This window comes from Priapulus caudatus, unplaced genomic scaffold (assembly GCF_000485595.1).
Source record: "Priapulus caudatus unplaced genomic scaffold, Priapulus_caudatus-5.0.1 Scaffold1244, whole genome shotgun sequence".
Lineage (NCBI taxonomy): Eukaryota > Metazoa > Priapulida > Priapulimorpha > Priapulimorphida > Priapulidae > Priapulus > Priapulus caudatus.
Genome location: NW_014578305.1, coordinates 88886 through 98847, shown reverse-complemented (window position 1 = coordinate 98847; position 9962 = coordinate 88886). Strand labels below are relative to the sequence as shown.

At 39.5% G+C, this 9962-nt stretch overlaps 2 protein-coding genes across 4 annotated transcripts in view; one reads left to right on the top strand and one right to left on the bottom strand.

Moving 5' to 3' along the window:
* LOC106815944 overlaps window positions 1-2700 on the bottom strand; it is a 4294-nt gene extending 1594 nt beyond the window's left edge. Inside the window, exons 1-4 of one of the 2 annotated variants that reach the window (XM_014820481.1) lie at window positions 2534-2680; window positions 1758-1868; window positions 1267-1434; window positions 7-666 (exon numbers count right to left, since the gene is read on the bottom strand). In XM_014820481.1, the coding sequence (XP_014675967.1) occupies window positions 254-666; window positions 1267-1434; window positions 1758-1868; window positions 2534-2621 (780 nt within the window). In that variant the 5' untranslated portion in view covers window positions 2622-2680 and the 3' untranslated portion in view covers window positions 7-253. Of the gene's footprint in view, window positions 1-6; window positions 667-1266; window positions 1435-1757; window positions 1869-2533 lie in introns of those variants that run through there. The other variant, XM_014820480.1, reaches the window with a different exon arrangement.
* Window positions 2701-7243: 4543 nt separating this feature from the next.
* On the top strand, window positions 7244-9376 carry LOC106815945. 2 transcript variants are annotated; one of them, XM_014820483.1, is made up of 4 exons: window positions 7244-7332; window positions 7953-8065; window positions 8417-8865; window positions 9125-9375. In XM_014820483.1, the coding sequence occupies exons 1-4, from the start codon at window positions 7284-7286 to the stop codon at window positions 9159-9161; spliced, it is 648 nt and encodes a 215-aa protein (XP_014675969.1). In that variant the 5' UTR covers window positions 7244-7283; the 3' UTR covers window positions 9162-9375. The 2 variants fall into 2 exon arrangements, with proteins under 2 accessions (XP_014675969.1, XP_014675968.1); XM_014820482.1 differs by having other exon boundaries at window positions 7294-7332; window positions 7888-8065; window positions 9125-9376.
* The last annotated feature ends 586 nt before the right edge of the window (window positions 9377-9962 follow it).

Genomic DNA, 9962 nt, shown 5'->3' with positions numbered 1-9962 from the left:
ATGTGTAATACTGATTTTTTGCTGATACTTTTTTAGTCTTCATCGTTAAAGAAGCTCAGAACCTCAGTGACATTTCCTCTACAATTGTCAATCCAGCAAACAGTGCGATTAGATAATTCAAATTAATAATTAACAAGTCATATTAAGTAATAATTTAGTAATTAAGGTCAAATAGCCAATATGAGCGGCTGCTCAAATAGAAGATGTAAAATTACAATTTTTATGAGTCTCTGAATACCTCTGTCGATAGCGGCTATATCACTTCACACAAATACTCCTGTCCCACTGAAAAATAGTGTATAACACTCACAGCCACGTGAAATATGTAGCAAGTGTTAGTTGGGATGTCGAAACCAATCATAACGCAATCGGGATCTGCAGAACAATGAGATGCACATTTATGGATTTTATTTGGGAGATTGGACAATACCACTGTATTTACCACTTCCACTGCGTAGGTAATAACACTGGGATCTTGTATGCGGGTATAACTCATCGAAGATCTTTCCATAAGACAGGTTAACGGTGGCATGGTTGTAGTAGGTATCGGTAGGTAGGCCTGATCGGCTGTAGTCATCGCTGCTGTGGTCACGGCTTCTGTGGTTATGAGCGCTGCAGTCTCTTGTGTTGTGGTTGTGGGTAGTGATGTTGTCGGTGTCGTTGTCACTGCAACCATTTTACGTTTTTGATTAGAATTAAAATTTCATTACAAATTTTATTGGAAATAAACAATTGATTGAAAATAATATTGCAAATCGAAATTGCTTGGAAATTGGAAAAAATTGGAAAAAAGATATGGAAAATTCAGTATATATTATATCAGTTCCTCTTACTCTAGCTAATAATATAAAAAGCTGTTTGTTTAACAGATATGCGATTGTATCACCACAAATATGCATCGTCATAACAGTTTGTTAATAGTTGCTGAGATTATTTACGCAGATTATTGTCGTATGCTTGATAACACCAGGAGTGAATAAAAACAAATTTACAAACTTTACAAATTTACAATTTATAAATTTACAATTTTACAATGTACAATAAAAACAAATGACTTCGTTTTTATTTACCTCTGGTAACATATACGGCTAAAATAATTATACTTTGGCGTAAACTGTGAGGTGCGTAAAGCAACTCATATTTTTATCATATTTTTTCTTATCTTTTTCTTTTATTTATCTTTTCTACTTCTTGTCTCTTTTGATATTTTTCCTATTTCACTTATATTTTTTAATTAATTTCAGCCGATCTCGTGATTTCTGTTACCCGAGGGATCCATTTCAGAGCATAGTGGTGCAAGCCATCCAGGAAAACACAAGCACCGAACGGTTCTCTTATTTTCAATTCCGTACTCATCGGCGTAGCAACCTCCGTGTATGGCGTCCCCTCCGCACACTATACCTTGGCCAAAATCCAAGTCGCAAATTGTGTTAGCTGAAATCACATACGATACAAGTTTATGCTTGAAGCGCGATGATGAATTTTTATTTCCTGTCACGCGTTTCGTCGTGTTTTCTGGCGCTAGGCAAACCTTCGTCAGAACGCACCTATACAGAATGTCACGTGTCAACATCATATATACCAATCACAATTTCTATGATATGCAAAGTCAAGACAGTCTATGCTGGAAACACATGACAGAACGCCACGCTAAAGGGCTCATGCAAAGAGGCAACGCTAAGTATATCAATATTCCAGATACCAAATATAGGTGCCAAGCTTTTAATCAGTGGTCCTGAAGCAGGAAAAATACTTACTATGGTAGCAATAAATGCCATCACCCAACCACCCATCTCGGCATACACAGGTCGGGGTCGCGCCTTCAGTATCGCAGTAAGCGTTTATGTTACACATGTCAGTGCACTCACCTAAACATGCATTTAAATAAAAAATTAACAATAACATGGAAATATCAGTGACGCATCATAATATAAGTGTGGAGATAGGATGTACTAGCTGCAGGCGTTGATTATTCAACGTTTAACTGTTGATCCTAGCACCTTATTAGCATATTTTTGCTTATTATTATCTTATAAATGTATTATCTTCATATAATTATCTTGCTCTCAGTAAAGTGGCGCATGTTCCTAAAACAACCAGGGTAACTCGATCACTGACTGTAACAATCACTTAAACATATTATGGGTTGCTCCCTAAATTACATATAAGCCTAAAAAAATTAATAAATCTATCATCACGAATCAATATGTTTTGGTAGATCGATGACTCTCCTACATATCCAGCAATATTAAAGCTGTAGCATGGCATATGTAGTTGCCAAGTAAATAATATTAACGAAATAATCATAGTAGATAATTTGTCATTATCAAGTATAAATATACTAAGGAGTGTATAATAGAGAGATGAGATTGTCAGCCGTTAGCTCGCTGTACTAGTTGGATCTGACTGGAATTAAGCGAGTGCATATACATTTGTTAAATAAATTGATCACCGTACGGATAAAAAGGGATTAGGATTATTAGTAAAATTATATTATGTAAATTCAATTGAGTAAAAACTATAGTAGAATTACCTGTAACTTGAAAGTAAATGTCTGATATTGCAATTGGGTCCGATGCTAACGTGTCTATGACCAGAATATTGTAATAGCGAAACTCCATTGGGAACGAAAAAAATCCCGAAATGTAGTGTGCAAGAGTATAGTTGATACTGTCCGGTACAGGAATCTGTTGGAATATTGGTGTCCAAGGACCCGCGGGAGCGTTACTAGCTTTCATTTCGAAAGTATTTACGCTACCCATCCCGTATTTGATGCAGATACCGGTGGTGCTAATAGGTGATACAAAATCGAACGTAATCTCCTCGTTTGTGTTGGAATTAGCAATCCACTTGGTCATGGGGTTGTTATCCATGGCATTTTTAATGCAGTGCACCGGAGGCGGGTACAAGTTGTCTGGCCTTGTTTGCTCGCGACGGATCCGCGCCCGTGAATTCAGAATGTTGCATTTCGGGGATGGTGATGTCAGAGACCAGTGTGCGTTCGCATCACGGCCTAAATAAAATGAGAATATATATATATATCAGTGAGTAGATAATAGGGAGGTAGTGTGACATCAAATAAGATCATAGTGGAAATCGTCATTTACTAGCCTTATATATACGCTTACGATTTACTACACTAACTGCCATCCAACTTTCGAAGCTCAAATCGGAGGACACAGTTACAGTTCGCTCCATCATCGTACGAAAATCGTTTTCCTCGTAGAACACCACCGAATTCCGTAGATAGCAGCCTAAAACGTACGACCGGCGATCTCCATTCTCTGGCCATACAATCCAACCCATTGCGCGCCTATAGATTCAAACAAAAGGCAGCTAATGCGGCTCGCTAGAGATTTAGGCATCAACACTCGGCGAGATAACCTTTGACACCGGTACACCAGGCTCACAGGCCACCTTGTATCATAGCTGGCATGCCTCACGCACCCACGCGCAACCAAGATGAACTTAGCCTCGTCGAGTGTTGGCGTCGATCTCCAATCTCCTGAAAGCCACAACGCCACATTCGAGCTAATCTCGAGAGGCAAACACAGCCAGGTTGGCTGCTTTTGTCTGCAATTATAGGCGCAGCAATGGCGTTGGTTTAATGGCCAGAGAAGGAGAATCGTGTCGGTACGTTTTAGGCTGTAATCTACGATTGCGGGTGTCCTACGAGGAACGATTTCGTACGATGATGGGGCGAATGGCACTGGTGTCCGATTTGAGCTCAGTTGGATGAGTTACGCGTAGTAAATCGTAGGTATTATAAGGCGTACGTAAATGACGAATTTCCCTTGTTTATTGATAGTCACACTCCTCCCTATTATCTATCTCCTGATATATTATAATAGATTATATATATATTATTATTACATATATATAATAATATATAGTATGTATACTTTATTAGCATATAGTAATAATTATGAAATATATCTATATAGTAATATAGTATACGATAGTAGTAGTATGACTGTGCTCATTCATTATATTACAATTCATAGATGCAAGTAAAGTTTTGAAAATATTATAACTTTGTAATATTATCTAAAAATGAGTCGCTCTTCTCTCAACACCACGACGCCCGGACGAGGAATTTGCTGGTAGATGGATAGATTGATGTATGAATGGATGAATGGATGGATGGATGGAGTGGATGGATGGATGGACTGGATGGATGGATTGGATGGATGGATGAATGGATAGATGGATGGATGGATGCGGATGGATGGATGGGATGGATGGATGATGGATGGATGGATTGATGGATTGGATGGAGTGGATGGGATGGATGGATGATGGATGGATGGATGAATGCAATGAATGGATTCGGATGGATATGGATGGATGGATGGATGGAGTGCGATGGATGGAATGGATGGATGGATGGATGAGATGGATGGATGGATAGTACTGGTGGATGGATTGGATGGATTGGATGTACGTGGATTGGATGGATGGATAGATGGTATGGCATGGATGGATGGTGGATGGAGGGGAATGGATGGATGCAGAATGATGGATGGATTGGATGGATGAATGGATGGATGGATGAATGGATGAGATGGATGGTGGATGGAATGGATGGATGGATGTAATGGATGGACTGGATGGAGATGGATGGATGTGATGGATGATGTGATGGATGGATGGATGGATGGATGTTGATGAGGATTGGATTGGCTGGATGAATGGATGGACTAGAGTGAATGAATGGATGGATGGAATTAGGATTGTTCGGTACTACGGTTGACTGTATTGATAGATAATTAATGGCATCGATATATGAACACTGTTATCATTTCGCTCACCGGATAACATATTGTCTTTCGTCGCCGATAAGACATAAAACAACAGTGCGCTATACAAACAGCGAAGCTGGAAATGACTGAAGTCGTGTCAACATGGGGGTTGATATACATATTGCCAATGCGTACAGACGAATTCGCTATCCGCACGGTGTCACGTGCACATGGTGCTAACGATCTGTTTAATGTGTTACTCAAAGGAATTCATACTCCAAAACATGTTCGTTGTTTAAGTATTAGCCTTTCTTTTGTGAATATTATCGACGATTAATAAATCAATAAGCATGCAGGAGTTTAGGTTCGTTTAAGACGCGTGTACGATGTACAAACCTGTTTGATGATGTATTGCACAGCCGATCGATGCGACGGTGGCACTCACATTTTTATCGTGCAGAGACGAATTTATTAGATTCATTATTTTCATGAAACGGCGCAAATCGGTAGCTACACAGCGACACGCACACGTACGCATGAGCGCGCTACGCACACACGACGCACACTGCACTCAACAACACACACACACACACACACACACACACACACACACCACACACACACACACACAGCACACACACAAACATACACGAACGCACACGGCCACCGCACAATACACACACATACACACACGCACACACACACACACACACACACGCGCGCGCACACACACGAACATGCGCACGCACACATACACTTACTAATACGTGATTACCACTGGAGACACACGACACTTGAAATTACCAACTCCGTTATACCTTACTATGTTGCTTAATAAAATATTGCGCGTTGTTTCAACTAGTTGAACCCTGATTTATAATGGGGTGGAACCCCGCCCCTGAATTTATATGAGGTTTCGTACAGAATTGTGACTATTTTTGATGTTTCAATTCTACACAATGTTCAATATTTCTGTATTTATTTATTTTTTTTGCTTTGTTTATTTAAATAATTATGTTAATTTATGAAAGGTTTCCTACAGAATTTTAACTATTTTGTCATGTTTAAGTTTTAAATCAATGTACATTTCATTTATTTGTGTGAATTTGTAAACTACCGATCTTTGTCTTAATACTAGAAATCAGAAACTTGACATACGGAATTCTGGTTCAAAAAAATTGCTGCATCTATAACTACCTCGTATCTCCAAAACCTACATTGTGCCATATGAACTGAAAGTCGGTTTAGCGTACCTTAATATAGCTTTAATTTTTTAGCTACGGTATGGCATATGTGCAATAAATTTAACTCATCATCACTCTCATAAAATTTGTACCCGACATATGTAAAATTAATATCGAAATATAAACAAAACTAGCATTAAACCTCGATTACATTCAGGCGATCATTGCATGGATTTACATGGCAATAAGCGTTACATAAAACGCAATGAATTGCCTGCATTTTGTTTCCTATATAATAATATGGGTAGATTTTTAAGTATCCGAATGCCTTTACTATTTTATTCATTTTTTATAATGTCAGGGGTGTTAAAAACGCGTGCATGCTAAGAGTGATATGAAATAACATATTTGAGAGCGTTTTGCCGTACGTAGCGTTGTAGAACACTGCGGGGGAGGAGTCAAGGGAGCTACACCTCTTGTCGGGGCGATTTGTGCCTCTCCATCCATGACTAAATCAAGTGAAATTATAGGATGCTGCAGTAACTCGTAGGGGAACCGTCTATGAAACACATTTGCAGTAACGCTTCATACATCTGCAGCACTAGGTTAGTTGCAGTGAATAATGTAAGAATCAGCAGGACAAAAAGTTGATTTATCTGTGCATCTATCTAAGTGTAAGATATTACAATATATTGTATACATACACGTATATATATATATATATATATATATATATATATATATATATAATATATATATAATATATATATATATATATATATATATATGGGTATATGGTTATATTGCCGTTAGCATCCAATATTGTGCTGGTGGCAACACCCGTTATCTTTCCTCTGTCCTTTACGTATTATAAAATCACAGCCACAGCTGCGTACAAGCTCTAACTGCTAACCCACTGAAAGATACAATCTGAACACACAATACTGATCTCGGAGATATTGCGCAGCGTTCCCGGCCCGCACCACCTTGCAATCTATTACAAACAATAGCAACACGGATTCTTACTATTTAGACATCTCTATCAGGTTGTGCGTGTGCCAGGAACGCTGACAATCGATCTCATTGTCTGAGACGCGGCGCGACTTATATGCTTCGGCTAAACCCGCGTCAAAATACACACAATCGCGGCACCAGCTACACACAAATATATACGACGGCCATACACGTGCGCATGTTGTATGTAGGTGGTAGATGATTGCTGATTTTGCTTAGGAAAGTGTTGCGCATGCGCAAAGGTTTAAGTTAGGCACGTAAAAGATATAGCACTATAAACTTAGTAGTGAGTGACCAGCGCTATATTACACGATATAGTTTCGAGTAAGAATAATTCATTACTATGTTTCAAAGATGCGTTTCACACTCGGATCTTTTGCAGTTTTATTGTGGTAAGTGTATCAGCATATTATAATACACTATTTTTTTCAGTTGAAAAGTATCAAGTCTCTGTGAACAGAGACTTGTGTATATATGTATGTGTGCGTGTGTGTGCGTGCGGGCGTGCGTGTGTGTGTGTGTGAGAGAGAGAGAGAGAGAATAGTTGTCTGTGTGTGTGTGTGTTGTGTGTGTGTGTGTGTGTGTGTGTGTGTGTGTGTGTGTGTGTGTGTGTGTGTGGTGTGTGTGTGGTGTGTGTTGTGTCGTGCGTGTGGTGCGTGTGTGTGTGTGACGCGTCAGTTCCTATCAACGAGGGAGTGAAACAGAAACCATCATTTTTTTACATAGATTTTTATCACGCGCTATCAATGTTTTGAAAATTTGAATTTATTCATTGATTTTATTAATTTACCAAAAAGATTTTATTAATTAAAAAAAAGATTTTAATAATTAATATTTAATAATTTATAAATAAGTATAAACAAAATTTCTAGTTTAATTTAATTTTATTAATTTATCGTTATTAAATCTCTGATTTTTGATTTCACAATGATTTTGGTTTGTTGTAGTTGTGTCGCATTAGCGGAGGCCTTCATTGATTGTCGGTGCTTGTTGCCCCGGGGATCGGCGACAGGCGTTACGTGGTTCAGCGTCTGTAGCTTGCCAGGCCGTGAAGAAAAACACGCCGAGCAATGTCCTTATGGCCTGACGAAGGATTTCTGCCGCTGCTGTGACGTGTGCGCCAAGATACGCGTGTGTATGTCATCAAAAGTGAAACCATGAACACAGCACACAAACACACACGCGCGCGCGCGCACACGCACGCACGCACGCACGCACGCACGCACGCACGCACACACACACACACACACATACACACACACACACACACGGTTGGTATGTTACTGCCTACAGCCTTTTTCCGAATTTTCTATTTAGTCGCTAATTGTGGGCTACTGCGCATTCAGACAGCGTTCCGCTCTTGATCAGTCCTTGAAAAACTCTCCAATCTGCCATTTGATCCGTTATCCCTTCACTACGATTCATCCTAAAAGTGACCTTTGCCATGCGTCGTTTTAAAGTTTTGATGTTGTCTATGGTCTAGGTGATACATGCTACGAAGGATTTCCTGCGCGAGGTCAACCGATGGGATGCGCCGAGAATTTGGTTTGCGCAGGGACGATACCGGGAACATATAACTACCGATGCGTGAGAAATGTCACAGCTGAAACGCTGTTCGAAAATTTTCACGACAACGCTGGTCGAGCATTGGATGACGTCACCCAGGATTCTGGCAACGAGGAAGCTGACAACGCATCTAGCAGAGCAGATGTTAGCGATGACATTAACAGCAACGAGGCCAGCGCGCACCCGGGCAGCGTGCGTGATGCGCACGGAGACAGCGCAGAAAATGGTGACGTCATTAAATCGAAATATCACCGAGAGCACAGTGACATGGACAACGTTTCGCACGACGTCGAAGAAAGTACAACGACAGCGGATGGTGGACAGCATGACGTCAGAGATTCCATCAAGCGTTCGATTCGGTAGGAATGCATCGTGTCGTTATCATTTTCATCACTGTAAAAAATATGGTGCATGATTGCGTAACAACACATATCTAATCATCATTAATATTTGCTATTAAAGTCATCGGCTTAATCGCTATAAATTTATCGGGCTGCAATTTAATCATGGCCATACATACATTGTATAATCATTATACGTAGAGTAATACTAGTACTTTTATTCTGTTATCGTGTTACATTAATTGTAGTGATCGAGATATGTTGCGTTTTGTTCTAGGCGAAGGCTTCATCACAGAAGAATGGCGTACTCTTAAGATATGGGCCGCACGCTAGCTGCATTAATACAACGACTATACGATACGTTCTATAACGTACCGATAAGGAGCCACACTGGTCCAATTTTTACCATGAACAATAATGATTGCTGTTTTCCACGTTCGTCTCTTTTATTAAATCGCATGCTAACTAGAGGTGTCTCACTAGAGGAATCTAACTAGTGTAATTCTCCAGACTCCAATTTTCCTAGGAAATGTTTTGAGCTCAATGCCATCCGGCGGTCCTAACGTGAAAGCTTTGGTAGGGATACATATAGGAACATTTTCTTTAAAAATTCGAAATATTTGTGATGATGAAGCAGCAATCGGTGTTGTACCGATGTCGTTTTTACGGCTTCCACATCTTACGAAGCTCTCTCTTTAACATGACCGAATATTATTACCAGCTTCACTAATGACAATATCGTGAGACGTGAATTGTCAGCTAAAAATTCTATACGTGCACGCGCATGTGTAATCAAAAGCACCTGACGTGTGTCGCTTTCGTTGTGTAACTAAACCCCTATTGAGCAATATTCTAATTAATAATTTATTCACTTTTCCCTGATCTACCCTACGCTCATGCTTGTGTGACGTGAGCGCTGTCGTGCTCGAAATATACACTAGAAGAATGCACAATGGCACCCGCCCGCTATACAAGATGCATGTGCAGTAGAGATAATGAAGCTAGATTAAGATATAATATTGTACTAAAAAGAGTGTATGTATGTATGCATATATATATATATATATATATATATATATATATATATAGAGTAGAGAGTATATATATATTATGTA